The 16,695-nt window shown below is 44.8% G+C and overlaps 3 protein-coding genes across 3 annotated transcripts in view; 2 read left to right on the top strand and 1 right to left on the bottom strand.

The window, feature by feature from the left end:
- The first annotated feature begins 12,772 nt into the window (after positions 1 to 12,772).
- On the top strand, positions 12,773 to 13,718 carry LOC101753422 (protein TsetseEP). The gene has a single exon (XM_004971480.3). The coding sequence runs from the start codon at positions 12,899 to 12,901 to the stop codon at positions 13,511 to 13,513; it is 615 nt and encodes a 204-aa protein (XP_004971537.1). The 5' UTR covers positions 12,773 to 12,898; the 3' UTR covers positions 13,514 to 13,718.
- Positions 13,719 to 14,205: 487 nt separating this feature from the next.
- Positions 14,206 to 15,036, top strand: LOC101763936. Its single transcript, XM_004967599.3, has one exon. The coding sequence runs from the start codon at positions 14,415 to 14,417 to the stop codon at positions 14,817 to 14,819; it is 405 nt and encodes a 134-aa protein (XP_004967656.1). The 5' UTR covers positions 14,206 to 14,414; the 3' UTR covers positions 14,820 to 15,036.
- A 237-nt stretch (positions 15,037 to 15,273) lies between these two features.
- The window catches only part of LOC101763528 (rhomboid-like protein 14, mitochondrial), a 3,930-nt gene continuing 2,508 nt past the window's right edge, over positions 15,274 to 16,695 (bottom strand). Inside the window, exon 3 of the mRNA XM_004967598.4 lies at positions 15,274 to 16,452. Within this exon, the coding sequence (XP_004967655.1) occupies positions 15,658 to 16,452 (795 nt within the window). The 3' untranslated portion in view covers positions 15,274 to 15,657. The remainder of the gene's footprint in view (positions 16,453 to 16,695) is intronic.

The raw sequence follows: 16,695 nt of genomic DNA, 5'->3' as shown, positions 1-16,695 counted from the left end.
TTAGTTTTTTTGTTACACTATTGTTATGTTTTATGAGCTATACATATATTGCAAAGTAATTTTTATTATTCGTACTATATACTTTAGTTTTGATATTAAAAATTAGTTCAACCAGCCTTTATCTTCTTGCTTGCCCAAGGGCCCTTAAAATTATAGAGCCGGCCTTGCCGAGACAGGATAGAAATCCGCAAGGAAAGTAGTTTTGTCGTGGTAGATGTTAACGGCAGTTAGCACGCCAAATTGTGAACCACATGCGCATCGATCACTTATAGAATTTTCCTTAGAGATTCCCCTAAGGTTTATCAATCCACGAAACAAGAAATTTGTATACTTAACTAAGGACTAATCGATGTAATCAAAAGCTCTTTATATAATGTATGATTATGCTAATAAAAGAACTAAGTAGTCAGGATCAAGAAGATAGAGAATAGAGGGTGTGAACAAGATAGATTAAACGCTTGTCATAAAGATTTAGGATCACTTGCAGATGCGATCGCCATACATGAAAGAACTAGATCTAAGTGTATCGTGAGTGGATGTGAACCATGCCCAACACTTTCCCTCCCGTAATACTGTCACTACATAGGAGTACTCAACTATTGGAACATAAAAACACGGCATGATGATCATTCTAGGTAAGCAATAAAGCAACCCAAAGTAGCGTTAGCCAGCCTTTACATGAAAGAGCATCATTAAGATATGAATGATAACAAAACAGATCTTAACTAATGGTTTGACGATTACAAATCAAGATCTCCATACAACCCCGAGGACAAACAAATGTATTACCACATGATCTTACACATGTTGACACAAAAGGGATAAAGGACACCCCGTAGATCAACTGGACCGAAGACATCGATGAACGGGGGAAGAAAAGCCCTAGGCCAATTGGCTTGGGCACCTCCAAGCCGATCGGCTTGGGGGGTTTTTGCCTCCCCTGGTGCTCCTCTTCACACGGCCTCCTGTAGATCCAATCTTCTCTCTATTTTCTGATCTTGTGGCGGCGGTAAATGGTGTTTGCGTGGTGTTCTCCTCTCTTCTTCAACTCCCCTACCTTGATATCCATAAGGGCATATTTATAGTCTTTCATAGGCGGTGGCTCTAGGTCGATGTCGGTGAAAAAATCCTAGACAGCGTTGTAGACTTCACGCAGAAGAAATGGGAGGTCGACCGGACCCCGAAATGGGCTAGGCTGATCAGCCTAGATGGTCCCAGACCGATCAGTATGGGCCCTTTCTAGCCCTTCTAGTCCTCTTCTTGCTCATGCTAGCTTCCCTCAACAACCCATGTCCAAATATTCGTCAATCTCTTTATGAAAACCCCCTTGATTATGTGGTATTTCTTGCCAAAATACAATACATATGCAATAATAGGGTTATTTCGAGTGTCAAGTGGCGGGTTAGTATAAGAATATGAATGAAAACACTAGTTAAATAGCACTAAAAGTGTGTTAATAACGAGCGTCAACAACCTCCCCCCCCCCCCACTTAGCTCTTGCTTGTCCTCGAGCAAGTCAGGCGACTATAAACTCCTCCAATGGGTTGAACAAAGATCTTGAACCAAACCTGAGCAAGTGAGTCAAGTACCTAGCCTTTCAAACAAAAGATCAGCGGAGCAGCAAAGATAATCAAAGTATGGGTGTTTAAAGAATTATCAAAGCAAAATGTACTGGATGTTCTACCTGCAAGCGGTGCAACAAGAGTGATCATGCTCCTCCGGTTCCAGCCCGTCGTCTTCTAGATCCTTCTCTTTGCCATTGCCTTTACGGTGGCCATCTTGCTCCTTGCTCTCCTTCTTTTCTTCAGCCTAATCCCAGTATGTGTAGTCATCCTCTTCGTCGCCACAACCTGCAGCACACCATGATCCCAGGCTCCTATCGTCCTCCCAATCGTTATCACCTCCATAGTCAACTAGCATGTACTTGGGCATCTTCTCCATGTAGCTCTTGCGCTTGATCCTAAGGAGCCTTGTTGAACGCCTTGTGGGAGCGTTCTTCATTTTTGGCCTTGCGAGCTTTCCAGACGGTGCCTTTCCTTCAACGCTGATGCGAGCATTGCGAGAGGTCCTTGGTGGAGTTTTAGGACCACCTCTTGACTTCCACCCAAAGGGAAATGCCAGCGGTCACCAGAGGGGGCTAGGCCGGTCGGCCTAGAGAGGTCAGGCCGATCGGCTTGGCCTCTCCCTTGGCCGCCAGCACCCCCCTCTCGTCCCCCGAGCTCCTGGTCACCTCCATTGCCCTTTTTTCTAATTTTGGAGGACTAAAATGCTTGTGTAGATGTGAAATTCGACATCCATTTAGCCTCCATTATATACCCTTGAAGTCTTGAACAAGGATCCACACATTTCCAAAAACTTCCTCACTCCTCCCCGCAAAAATTCACTTCCATAAACTGTCATTACCAAAAATGGGGAAGGGGAACCGAATTGGAGTAAAAAACACCCCAGGCTGATCGGCTTGGGGTCATTGGGCTGATCGGCCCAGGGGGGTTTTAGCCCCTCTGACCTCCAATTTTTTGTGGCAGCGCGTACGTCTAAAAATAAATATAATTTTTTGAGTCCCACTATTGGTATTTCCTAACGTTACGAATAAATCTGCAAGTGCACAGATATATCGTTGTAGCATTTCACCTAGAGAGTATTCAGGGGATTGTTATTTATATTTCCCCAAAGGATGACATTGGTGTAAAAGGATTTATTAGATACCTATTCAGCATGATATGCTTAATTGACAGACCAAAGTTCATACAGGGGTAAGCCATGATAAATATATGAGGGTAATATGACACACACAAACAGCCAATCTCAGGAATAAAGAATAAAAGAATAAGCCTAAGGTTAGCGGGAGCAAGGCATACAAGAGGTCCTAGTGGAATCTATCTATACTAGCAAGGGTCATACAAGAACATGATTAGAGTTAACTCTAGGCATACAGCATTACGGGGAGAATATCCCTCCCTGTCTGCCAGGGCAAGATATCTTTTAGAACTCCTACACCATACCCTAACATGGGGGAGTACAAGGGACGGACAGGGCTGTCACCACCTGCCACCTACCCCTCAGACCGTGAGGCATAGTCATATTTGATGGATCCCGACGCGCCCGAGCACCACGCTCGTATACATGATCACTACTCTAGCCCCTCTGAAACCCTAACCATGATGATCGACAGGCATAGAACTAGAGCAAGCCCGAAGGCACAACGAACCGATGTGGTAACATAGATTGAGCCTAAGCATATGAGTATAACTTAATAAAGCACAAGACATGGCATAGCATGCTACCGAAATAGCATAACAACCATACTATTTATAGATAGAATATCGACAAGCCTAGTACAAAGCCATACCGAGAGCCAGAGGTTATGTCCCCTTACTGACCGAAGACTACCTTAGCACTACAAGAATTCAGCTCTAGCGTAGCTCCACTAGTCTAAGGATTACAAGAGTACCAGAGAGAGAGGGAGAAAGGCTTCAAGTGTGGTGTGTGTTGAGACTGGGGGGGTCTCCTCCTCCTCTTATAGGTGGTAGAGGGTGGTTTCTGGGAGGTATTTCCGAGGAATCTTCTCCCACGGCCTCTAGGAGTCAACTAGCGACCGCCACATGAAAGATAAGGATGCAGGGGCACTGTCCAAGTTCGGCCTCGCCATCGCCTTTGCCTGGTGGGCCATCCTTTGGGTGTTGGTGCTAATCCTTGTAGACCCCTGCTGGATTGGGCTAGTTTGCCCTGGCATGTGAGCCCTCTAATGCGTCGTGTATGCGTCAAGTGTTATTCAGTGTGTTTCATCCGCGTTTGCACATATTTCCTCTCTTGTATAGACTTGTATCCCTAAAATTATTTATTTGCTAATAGATGTGGAACTAGGTTATTGATAACAAATATGTGAAGTTTTCCTTTATTCTTTGAGTAGTGTGACAGTCAGTTTTCTATCATAAGGACCATCAACAAACTCCCCCAAGCTTGCCCTTTGCTCATCCCGAGCAAAAGCTAAGACTTAGGTTGTTGATCAGGAGTTGCTACAATGCCTTCTTTCTTCCATCTACCATGTGTACAACAAAGGATTCTTCCTTAAGTTGAATAAGTTGGCATTGTTCACCCTTTTTACCTTAGTCCCATGGGGCTTTTGGCTTTTTCCTTGTCTTGGGCGGTTGCAAGATAGAACGGTTATATAAAGTCACCATTCTCTTACTCCTTGTTCAACTATCTTTCTGGAGGGTTTTTGATAGTTTTTTAAATGAAAAAAAGTTCCTCATATGATGCTCTCGATCGCTCAATGTGTATAGTCCTCACCAAGGCAAGAATTGCCTCTTTTCATTCTACATCTAATAGTTTTTTTGTGGGGTTTTTGGGTAGGATATTAAATGAGGCATACTTGCATCACATAATTTTGCAAAGTCAAAGAGCGGATCCGAGGAGCTGATCAAGATGTGCATCTGTGTGGAAATTTGGATGAAATTTTATTTAAACTTCTTTTTGCATGACTCCCTCTTTTATTTCTTTTCAGGATGTGGGCTATCTTTCTTTCTTTTTCCTTCTTCTCTTTTCTCTTCTCTCTTTTTTTGGCTCATGCTATTTGAGCATGGATTTTATTTCTTTTCTCCTTTTTTCTTTTTGCATAGCCTATATCTTTTTGCGTGATGAATAGAGAGGAGTCATGTCATAGGGATGTAGTAAATTTATGTGGATGGAAGGCATATTTTTGCGTAAGTTCCAGTGTGGAAGTCGGCATGACTATATGTGGAGTGTATGTGGCATGACGAGAACCTCTCAAGGGTCACAACAATTTGACAATGCTCAATGTGATAGTAAGTAGCATATGTGTACAGGTTGTGCAAAGTAACATCATTATGCTTTGGTAGGACATATCATCATTATTGAGGAACTTTATTATTTTTATATTTTTGAAAATAAAACTCTGGATGTCAAGTTTCACTTGGAACAAGATCATAGCAAACTGTATTGTACCATATCATATCATGCAAAATCTTAGACTTAGATCATGCACTCGCCACCCACAAGTTTCAAGCTTCTAGGATGAGAGATAGCCAACAAACTTAGAACTTGGGAGAATACTAAGTTGTAAACTAGGCACATGAAGGAAATAGGGCAGAACAACTATTCATCATCTCAACAATGAAGAACTAATACATTCTTACTACACATATGAAAGCAACTAAATATTTTTGTTCTTTTTGTCATATGGAGATTTTTTTTAAATACAAATGTAGGAATTGAAAAGATGCAAGATACAGGTTACCTCTCTTGGGGGTGTCTTCCCCTAAGCTTGTTCTTTGCTCACTGGCCTGGATGGGGGTTGTACCCCTACTACTAGAAGTAGGACAACAGGTCATCATAGCTTTGTTTTAGTGAGGTGTTGATGGTGTTGAACTGCGTATCCACCTGCTACTGCCACGTAGCGAAGCTCTGGACATGAATGTTAAGAGTGTTCTGAATTTCACCTATCCGGACTTCGAGATCGTTCATCTGGCGGCTGAGGTTCATGAGGTCATGGTGTCGCCTTGCCGATAAGGATCGGTGTGCACTAGACACCGGGGGCGAACCCCTGGAGCTGGAAGAAGTGTGATGTCCGTATGGTCCTCACTCCAACTCCGTTCTCCTTGCGCTTTGCCAACTCGAGCCTCCAGCTTCATACAGTTGTGGAGGTTGGTCCTACCCTGGCTGATACCCGGGTGCAAACCCTAGCATCTGCCCAGCTGGAACCCACCCTGCCTGGTACATCTGTTGCATGGCATGTGGGACTGCAGGTGCTGGTACTGTGAGATAGTGACCTGCTTCGAGTTACCCTGCCAGATACATTGCTCATGCGAGCTTCCTCTTGTGGTGCAAGAGGAAGGGTTATCTCCCGACACTTATACAAATAAAGTACCAGGTTAGGTAACGGGATTTCATTTGCATAGCCGGGGAAGAAGAATACAAGAAACTGATTTGCATCATGCTTAAGAAGTATGACCTTGAACAAGATATGCTTCATCGACAATAGTGCAGGGTGTCTGAATGAACAGAACAGGTACGCCATCTAACACCCCAACTTTTGAAGCAATGCGGGTAATTAAAGAGGTACACTCAATAGGACCAGTCATCTTGAAATGTTCTAATCATTGCGCAATCATAGACTTAACAAGAGAAACTCTAATCTTCTTAATCATGGCATAAAGAATTTTAAGCTCATTGTTACGAACAGGCCTAACATCTTCCATAGGGAAAAGCGATAAAGCAAGCCACTTATGCATCAACCTCAAAGTAGGATTATGAATATCATTGCAGCGAGGAGAAAACTTGCCAACAACAACTTGACCAGAAATGCTTGTCCAAAAGGAATGGCAATTAAAATCGCGGACAGGTTTGTCAAAGTCAACTATGCATTTTCTACGAAAACCAAGAAGCAGACTAAGGTTCATCCAAGAGATTTGGTATTCCCTTTTGAAGAAACAAAAGGGTATACCATCATTTGCTTCTTGCAAGGTGCATAAGAATTGGATGGTGAGTAGGCGGGAACCTTCCTCAGAAATGAGCACGAAATCATTCCATCCAATTGTATGCCAAACAGTAGCAAAGTCGACGTCCAAACCTGTGCTCTCAAGGAGCTCCAAGTTGAATGCTTGTGTGTGGAAGAAGACTCGGTCCTTGATGAGGGCGTAGTCTTGAATTTCTCGGTCGCCGTGTAGGTTGAGAGGTGGTCCTTCCACCTCCATATCTTGCAGTCTGGAGTGCTCTTATTGTGGCACGTCCTCCTCCCACATTGGGCTTGGCGTGTAGTCATTGGAGAGGTGTGTTCTTGCACTTCCACGGGAGTGACTTGAGCTCGATCCCGTCACCTTCCTGAATGCACTGGAGAGCTTCCGTCCCATACCCTTCATGATGGATGGAGCACGAACAAACACAACTTGCACACGGGTTACGTTAGCAAAAAATCAAAATGAACTCTTACCCATGAGTTGCTCCTCCAAGGTTGGTTAATTCTTGCAGCAAAGAAATTGAGAGAGAGATATTTCTTGCACTTGAACTTGAGGAAAAAACTTGATGAAATCCCGAGACCAAAGAGAGGAGAGGAGATGAGTGAATGAAATGTTGAATGAATGATCAACTCCCACCTCTCGGCCTCCATTTATAGAGCAAGGCAGCTGGGCCGTTGGGAACCGACCAAGGGCAATGGCTAGGAGCTGTTGGAGTCAGTGGGGCCCAAGAGCCATTGGTTCGGTTGACCCCTAGTGGGCCACACTGGCTGCCAGCTTTGGCCCACGGCCCCCAATAGCTATATGGTGACATAGTGGGGAGGCCAGGCCAAAGTTTTCTCTAGAAATGCTCAGAAATGTTTTTCAAAGTTATTTTTGCTCAAAGTCATTTTATTGCTTTTGAATTTTTAGAAATTTTTATGAAAGAGGAATAGCTAAAATAAATTCTACCACGCCAATGCATGTTTGGGAAATCAAATATGCAGTTAAAATCAAATATTGGAAAATCAAAATTTTAGAAATTCAATAGCATGCCAATTCAAATTTTGGAAAATAAATGAATATGTGTTAGTCCCACATTGAGCAGTTGATCGCCGGGTACCCTAGCTCTTCATTTTTTACTGCAGGTTCCACCCATGAGTTTCTTCTTTGATGCCTGGGTCTCCCTGCATGGTTAGTAACTGGCGGGTTCCGACATGGGTTGCCCCATCTAATGGTGACTGAACTCACATTCTCGGGTTGTCCCAATATTTTCCCAGGTTCACAAACAGGAACAACAGCAGCGATTTGAGCTAATTGAGTTTCTATCATTTTATTAAAGCTCACTTGATTTTTAAAAGCTGAGAAAAGACTTTCAATTTTTGCATTGATGCTTTCCAAAGTTTTATCATTGGTGGCAAGCTTCTTAGAAAGAGATTCATTGATTTTAGCTTGGACATGAACAAGATCCTTTAAGGAAGGTTGGTTTGAATTGTAATTCAAATTGTAATTACCATTTCCACCCTTGACCTCCTTGAGGGCAGTACCCGTTGTTGTTGTTCATGTAGGTGACATCTTGCCGGGTCTCGAGGCAGTCGTTACCCGAGTGTCCTCCATTTCCGCAGACCTTGCACGTGAGGTGCGAGTCCAAGGCTTGAACGGGTTTGTAATTATGTGCTCAAACCGATGCTAGAGCATGCTATAAAGGCTGCGGTTGGGGAAACCACCTTCGGAATCCCCTTCGGAGGGAGAAGTCCCTCAAGAATTGATCTTAATGGCTCATTTTGCTTTGTGGCGAACTCTGGGTGCAGGAATGAAGAAGGTGCCGACGAAGGTCTCTTAGGCTTACGAGGGGCCCTTCGAAGCGTGACGGTAGAGGGCTGCTTTCGGGGCTCCAGTGAGGGGCTTGTGCGTCTCATTGATGGAAAGGATGAGCTGAGGTGCCTGACGAAGAGCGCTTCGACCTCCGAAGTAAGGCGCGCACTGAAGACTACGTTGTCTGCCATGTGGATTGGCGAGGCCGAACGAGGGGCCAGCTGGAGGAGTCCATACGAAGGCCGTATTTCCCGTTGTACCCCGAAATATTCTTGAAATTTAGCCGTTGGCTAATAGTAAAGTGTAATTGAACTTGGTGGCGGTTGATCTCCCTATAAATAGTGGAGCCACTGTAATTGATACGATGACTAGTCCAAAGTTAATGAAAGTTATTGGCATTTTCTATTTCGCATTTATGGTTCTTGATTCATCTTTAATTTCGATCCGAAGGTGGGAGGTTAGGATAGACACTTTCTAAGTCCCTTCGTGGGGAGAAGTATAATCCCTTGCGAAGGGGAACTTACTAGCTGTTGTGACGGAGTCGACTTCGGGGCCGTCCTACACCAACAAGTGTGACGATTGTAATGAAGAAGAAAAATAAGAAAACATGATAGTGAATTTCATTTTGGCTTAACTTGTTGACACTCCCAGCAAGACAAGTGGAATCAAAGGATGCCACACGTTCTTATAAATGTAAAACAAAAAAGTGAACAAAGAGCTCGTTGGATCCTTTTCATATGATCGAGATTGATATATACCTTTTTAATTGGCTTAATTAATCAGGCTACCATGTGCAACGTAAAGCTTAAGAGTAGTGGTGTTTCAACAGAATATCATGGCACCAATTTTTTTACATTGCAATGAAATAGGTGATAGAAAATGTGTAGAGCAAACAACATTACCAAAATTTTGATACCGAACCTTGTTGGATTATGTTTTGTATGGTAAATGACTGAAAAATCCTTACCGCTCATCATTGGTTGATTGTTATGATTATTTGTATTGAGAATTGATCTGCCTTGCTCATATGTTATGTAACAAAATGAATTTGAACGAAATAATTATAACTCGTAAGTGTCAAAAGAATATCACATTGACCAGAGAATGAAAAATACATCATTTTTTTGTGGACCTAGTTTATAAATAAATGTAAATTAAATATACTAAGTAGCTCCACAACTACCTCTATATTAATATTGCACATATGCTAAGATATCTATAGGTAAAAAACAATGTCACACTACTTGGCTTCTTACCTATCTTATTAGTATTTAATAGACCTTATTTCATAAAGCGGAAGCAAATGATTTACATACCTTGTAAAAAGAAAAACACAAACAAAAAAATTCAAACATGTAGTATATTCAAATATTAAATGTTGGTTGAACCGAGTGCAATTTCAAGGTCCCTTGGGCAGCTTTAAGTTTTCTCTCAGTTAGCAGCACTTGACTGATATCCTCCAAATGGTGGATAGCATCTTCAAATATGTCAATCTCACTTGTACAAGTTAAAAGGCTCAATTTATTAATGTATATACATTCGGACGCTCTGATAATCTCTCCCAAGGTCGTCAAGTGCTTGAGTTTGCTTGTTTCCTGGATCCAACATGAATAGAATGACTTGCTGGAGCTTGGATAGCTATTTATTCGTGAACACACACGTGATGAAGTTTCAAACTTCTACAATGAATGGAGGTTTCTGATCTCTTACTGCCATACCAAGTTGAAACTTACTTGTTGAAGAGAATGTCATAAACTCATAATCCAATGCAAACCATGCATATGGACAACTTGATATATAGCACAATTTCCATAACCATGACATTGCAATTCCCAAAATAATGTTATAATGACATATAAGTTGACATTATTAAGTTGAGTATAGAGTGGAAACTGTCACATTCTATAATAGTAGACGGAATTAAACAACACTCAGTGTGGGTAAAATATGGATTATGGGAACTTGGGGGATTGATTTACATCGTTGGGAGTAATTTTGAATAAGCTATAAGCCTGTAAGAACGACGCAAGTGCAAACATTGGTGTGGAGAGCTTAAGCTTCAGCACCAGGCATGGGTGTTTGTGTGACTGTAAATTGCTTTCTAGGACAGAGCTGGGCTAGCCCAATGATTATGACCATTCAATGGGCCAATTGGACTGGTTGGACTGTGCTTCTATGCTACTACAGTATAGAAAATTTGGGCCAACAATCTAGGACCATGGCCCTATTATACCTAGACATTTCTTTGCTTTTTTTTAATGAAAGATTGAGTGAGCAAATTCTCGAGATTGACGAAGTCATTAATGGCGTCTTGTTGTGGACGGGCATGTCGCTTGCTACTGAAAGAATAACGCTGGTTAAATCCTAAAAATAAATCTAAGAAAATGTGAGCATCCATGCTGAGTCGAGGACTCGAACCCGGGTGAGCAGGTTCCACCACAAGAAACCTTACCAGCTTTGCTCAGTTTGCATTCAATAGATCCAAGTATAACAATATATACTCTATAGTAGGTTCACTAATCTGTATTGATTCTTCCAACAATGCCATTCCAATGATGTAGAGGTACATCAACGGGGCATCGATCGGAGTACGCAGGTAGAGCCAGATGACACCGGCGGCTGTTAAAAAGGTCAAATATAATGGCGTGGGGGTGATGTTAAGTGTCATTAATGAGAAACAAACCTTGTGCAAATTGGCAAACGCTTCCAACACTTACAGTACGCGGTGAAGTGCATGCAGTTTTCTCCGACAAATTAAAACTGGTCAAACCTGATTTGTCAATGGAGAGATGCCGTACCACCTCACCGTGTACTGCGATGATAGCACAATCTCTAGGTTGCTCCCTGTCGTTTTTGCTATCACTGCAAGAAGGAAACTAATTACCAACAGTACACGTCGATCTCTTGTTCTTTTTTTCTTCTGAAAACGAACAGGAGGATCGATCTCTTACTTTGTGGCTCATCTATCACATGTGGTAGCTCGATTAGAAAGCTACGCGGCCTGGGCCGCTGCTTTTTCCACCGGCCGGCACGAAATATCTACACGAATCCACGGCGATTCGCTAGCTGCTGATGGTGTGTTCGGCAAGACGCAAGATCAGTAATCAGGGATAGATCGAGTACGTCAAGAAAGCTACGTGGGCCTTTACTTTTGACTCTTGTGCGAGCTTAGAAGGCAGGCCCTATCCATCAGTCAGTTAGTTGTTTTCTGCTCGAATCAGATCAGCCGTGTTTAATTAAGATCCCGTTTGGGAGGACTTCTCACAAAACGACTTCACCGGTCATGCCAAAGCTGGTGAAGCTAAAAATAATGGCTTCACCTAGCTTGTAGTTCATTTTAATCTCGACTTATTAAACAGCTTCACGCTACAGTGCCTCGTTTTGCATAAAATAGGTGAAGCCGAAGCCAAGATAAGCCCTACCAAACGGGATCTAAGTTGTTGATGAGGTTGGTAATTTAATCGCAGATGCGTGTGGCTGAAATTGTAAACGTTGAAGTAAAAGGTGTGAGTATTACAGGCACAATCGAAAACGTGAATTGCTTAATTGAAAAGGTGGCATACGCACGCATGCAACCAGACTAGACTATATGCTACTGGATGCTCTTTACTGCTGGGAGCAAGTGAGGGTAATAAAGCAGAAGATATTTCCGTGTTCCGTGTTATATTTTTTTTACTAGAGTACTTTGGATACTGATCACATAGGTGGGTGTACATATGCAGCTTCATTTTCATCTCTCTATAGGATTAATTCTGAGTTTAGACCGGTACCATTTCCCTCGTTTGGATGCTGGATTACCACAAGGTCTATTAGATTTTCCAAGTGCTGTTCGCAGATTGGTGATGAATTTTTACAACTTTTTTCTTTAAATGTTTGGGGATTTTCTAGTTTCATTTGGACATTTCTCAAATGGCAATGAAGCTCACTGCCAACATTTGAAGTAATAAGTGGGATGCATGTGGAATTTTGCATCAGCCGGAAACTAGAACGGGTGCATTCATCATTACAGGGTATACTTCCTCCAATCAGACCTATAGATTCATCTAGGTTTTTAAATCAAATATTTTTAACTCTGTCCATAAACATATGCATAAAATTTATACTTTTGAGAAAGCAACAAGATGTGGAGGTTGTCTACTTGAACGTGCGGGTTAGCTTACTAGATTTATCATAAAAGCACTTCCATAATATGCAACTCTTTTTGTTTAAGTAAGACAATATATTTTTACAAATACTGGAGACTATATGGGAATGTTCTAATAGAGCAAGTACTACTACAGCTAAAATGAGTTGCCAAGGTGACGAGTCTATTCACCGTACACCGTGTTTAATGTCTAAAACATCAACGCCATTAGGTGCCCATTTACTGCGCATTGTGACATTGTGTACATCCTACTCGAGCTGACGTGCTCAACTGCTCCACTGTGGTCCAGATATTAGCGTCCTAACCGCAACAGCAGTCAGCCGTCGATTGGCTAACGGTGGTTATAAATACCATGGCCCGACCTGATCTGCTATCCACTCCGCTTTTACACCATCAGACCGTGATCTGAGCCAGAGACAGGCCGTGAGCGAGCCGCCACAAGTTAATTTCTGAGCGACGGCAAGCACTGCAGCTCGAGCTAGCAGCCATGGCGACGCGCCTCCACTCGCCGTCGACGTCCCTTCCCCTGCTCCTGCTGCTGCCGCTGCTTCTCCTTGCAGCGGCGGCAAGCGCGCTTGAGGACTCTCCTGCTGAGACGAAGAACATGATGCCGAGGCTGGGCCGGAGTCTGCAGCAGCTGCCGAACCCGCTGCCTCAACCCATGCCCCAACCAAACCCGAACCCACAGCCGCAGCCCCTGCCGCAACCAAATCCAAACCCACAGCCACAGCCGTTGCCGCAGCCAAACCCGCAACCAGGGCTGAGCCCACCACAGCCCCTACCGCAGCCCCAGCCACAGCCTGGGCTCAACCCGCAGCCCCAGCCGCTGCCGCAACCAGACCCAGCAGCCCCACAGCCGCCCCAGCCCGTGCCGGTGCCACAGCCAGACCCAACCGTGCAGCCTCAGCCGGTGCCGCAGCCAGCAGACCCAGGCCTCCAGCAGCCGCAGCCAGGGACGACGACTCAGCCTGCTCCGAACCAACAAAACCCGCAGCCGCAGCCTGACCAGCTACTTCCCACTGGCGGATCGTCAAGGATGCTGATGAAGAACCTGCAAGGCTTGGTATACATACTTCTGAGTCTTGCCAATCTAGTAATGTAACAAGTCTTTCTTTCTCTTCTTCTTACGCCTGTATGTAAGTATATAGTCACGAGATTGTGTGCTGATAGATTGCTTAGATTCTTACGAGAGTGTAGTAGTATAGGCTAGTACTGCGGATGCCATATGTGGATGTAGCTTTTTCTTGTACCATGATTGTGTGCCTCTCTGTACATGCATATATACAGTACCACTTGGTTTACATGGACGTATCCGATGTCCTGCATCCTTCGTGAATCTCGTGAGTACTGAATGAACGGCGAGCACCAGTGCACGAGTGATCGACACAGCAGCATGGAAAAGTGAAGAGACTAGTGGCTAGCTACTTGAGGGACACTTCGAACTGCACGTGAAGGGGGAACAAAGGCGCGCAGCTCGTTGATTCGATTCGCACTCATGGCCCAGCCAGCAGCTTTGCTAATGTATGTCTTCTATGTTGATTCGCTGGGCCGGACGGCCCGTTTATTCTTCTGCCATGCTTTCATCCAGTTCCTCCCCTCCCTCTCGGCCTGCTTTGCTCTGCACCCAACAGCCCAAATCCAGCATCATAGTTGCCGACAAAATGGATGTGAACCCGCTGGCGAATGACCGCGGTCCAGGTAATCCATGTGGTATTATCGGCCATGCCGCCTGCTGACGAGGCAATGGGCACTGCCGCACTGGCCAGCACGAGGCATTTTTGAACGCGTTGTTGAGCAGTCAACAGTCGATACGTGTATGGACCGAGGAGCCGCGGAGGTGGAAGGAAGCAGAGGTGGGATGGGAACGGCATCTGCATCCCCGTCGCCCCACGCAGAACCGGTTCCTCTTCGCAGCAGCAACCGCCCCGTGCCTCTCCTGCTCCTGAGCCAATCCGTCCATCACCCGGCTTCTTGGCAGGCAGCCTCTGCTCTCTAGCGCGCGCATGCACGGGGAGAGAAATGGAGAGGAAGGCAACAGGGACGCCGACGCTGACGGCCGCCCTCCGCCGCAACCGCCCCCTCCTTCCCCGCCCGCCACGGGGAGCGAGGCCAAGAACCCCAGGGACAGGGTATCCTTCCCTTCCTCCTCCGGAACCCGTCCACGCCCTTCGTGCTGGGGACGCATCAGGATCCATCGGGTTGGCCTGAGCAGGGGCAGGAGCAGAACGGGCGGCGACGGGCATGAGACGGCTCCAGCCGTGAGGGCGGTGGTCTCCTCGCTCATATGCGCCGGCGACCGTGGCCGTGGCCGCCGCGGCAAGGCGGACGTGGCGGCGGCGGCGGCCGGGGCCAGGTCCCTCCTCCAGCGCAACGATTTCTACTGCGACGACTGCAACACGCACAGGTAGGAGCCGTTCTGCTCTTAGCCATCCCCGGCTGGACGGCTGGACTCCAGTTTTAGCCGAGCATAATGTACGTGTACATCAATTGGTTCAGGAGAGGTTGAATCTGTGGTTGTACTGCAGAGCTTCGTAAATTTTCCTTTCTATATTCCCATATAAAAATGATTTGTCAACATGTATAGAAAATTATTAATAGCGGTATAGCACTGAACGATCTTAAGCACCCTAGCTTTTTCTGTGTGTGAATTCAGCCAAAATATTGACCCTGCCCTAGCCGATTCATCCCATATTCCCATTATACCTATCAGGCAGTTATCAGTATTTCCAACAAAGTCTGATGGAATCTTCCCAGCAAGAACCACTTCAATTATCCTAGAACATGATATTTATATGCAACTATCCAGAACTCTGCTGTAGAAGATAATGCTTTAGGATTTCTGAAATTTGTGGCTGGAAGGGGGAAAAAACGATCTGATGTTCTAAACATCAATATATCTCAAGCTATATAAAGAGTGACAGATGCATATCATCAGTTCTTGCCACTACCACGAAGTGTTTGTGATATACTCGTGCAATTTTAATTCCGACCTGGCCTGAAATAACTCGTACAAAAGTGGGCATCCAACATTCCTACTTACTTTCCATGGCTCTGATACAACCAAAAGAACGCAGCAATATGACTAACAATCTCCATCGAATAGTGATGGGGTAGTCTAATTGCGTAAGTCGGTCTTCAGCATCACAATGCTGAAACTATGTTGCGGAGGAAAGGTGATGTCAGTCTTCAAGACGGAGGAGCTTGGTTAGCACTACACAATTTTGTAGCCGGTAGCAATGATCTCCATCACCTATCCAACCTGTCCAGTCTCCTGCGGCGCATCTCCTCAACTGAAAGCTCCCCATTACGCCAAGCTTGATGATGCTGTCCCTGCGGAAAGGCACGGTCTTCACGCATAGTGCTGCACATCTCGCATACATCTGTGGCAAGTGAGTTATAATTGGTGCAGGTTGAGCATCTCCATAAACCTGGTGGGCATTCTCTTGCTGATGAATGACATCCAACTCTGCCTCCACCTGTTTTATGGCCCTGGGGCAGGACAGACCTCAGGAGTTTCTGAGCAAATCTCACTTGTGAGGTCACAACCCTGGCACCACCTGAAATCAGAAGAGTGAACGGGTCTCGTCCTTTGAACGCGCGCTTCAGCCAGATGTAGACATATCCTGCAAGTAACCCCCCAAGATGGCCAAGAAAGGAAGACTTGGGAATCAAAGCCCGCGTGAGGAACAATTCCGCCCAGACAGCATACTTTGCAGGAATGACCATCCCTGGAATCCACATAAAACTGTCCGGCCAGGTACCCAGCACAGCCTTCATGCCAAACAGCACACCAGAGAATCCAACAACATGGTGGTCAAAATACGCGATATCGTCACCAAGAAAGAATAAGCATTGGGACAAAAGCGCTGCGATACCCTCCGACAGGCCAAGCAATATAGCAACCATGAAAGCAAACTCAGCACTACCCATGTATGTTTCAAGCGGTCCGCCCATCCACAAGAGAGTTGTCATGTTGCTGAATAAGTGAACTTCGTTCAAGTGGTAGAAAGATGACAGGAACAAGTTATCCCACAACATGAACTGCAAAATAGTGTTCACATTATAATATGTCAGGACAACAAGAGCTGAATGTAGAACTCCCTCTATAACAAAAAGACTATGGCTTAACATGGGGTTCTGATGTCCTACCACCGTTTTTTTTTGGGTAAAAAATGTCCTACCACAGTTTATATGTAAAAAGTAAGTACTTCAAGTCCAAGGCAAGTTTATGCCCAACATTACAACAAGAGTACTTGGCATAAGTCTTCTACTCTCGCCAAATAG

Source organism: Setaria italica, chromosome V, assembly GCF_000263155.2.
Source record: "Setaria italica strain Yugu1 chromosome V, Setaria_italica_v2.0, whole genome shotgun sequence".
Lineage (NCBI taxonomy): Eukaryota > Viridiplantae > Streptophyta > Magnoliopsida > Poales > Poaceae > Setaria > Setaria italica.
The sequence above is the reverse complement of the archived record's forward strand: the minus strand, read 5'-3'. Positions and strand labels throughout refer to the sequence as shown.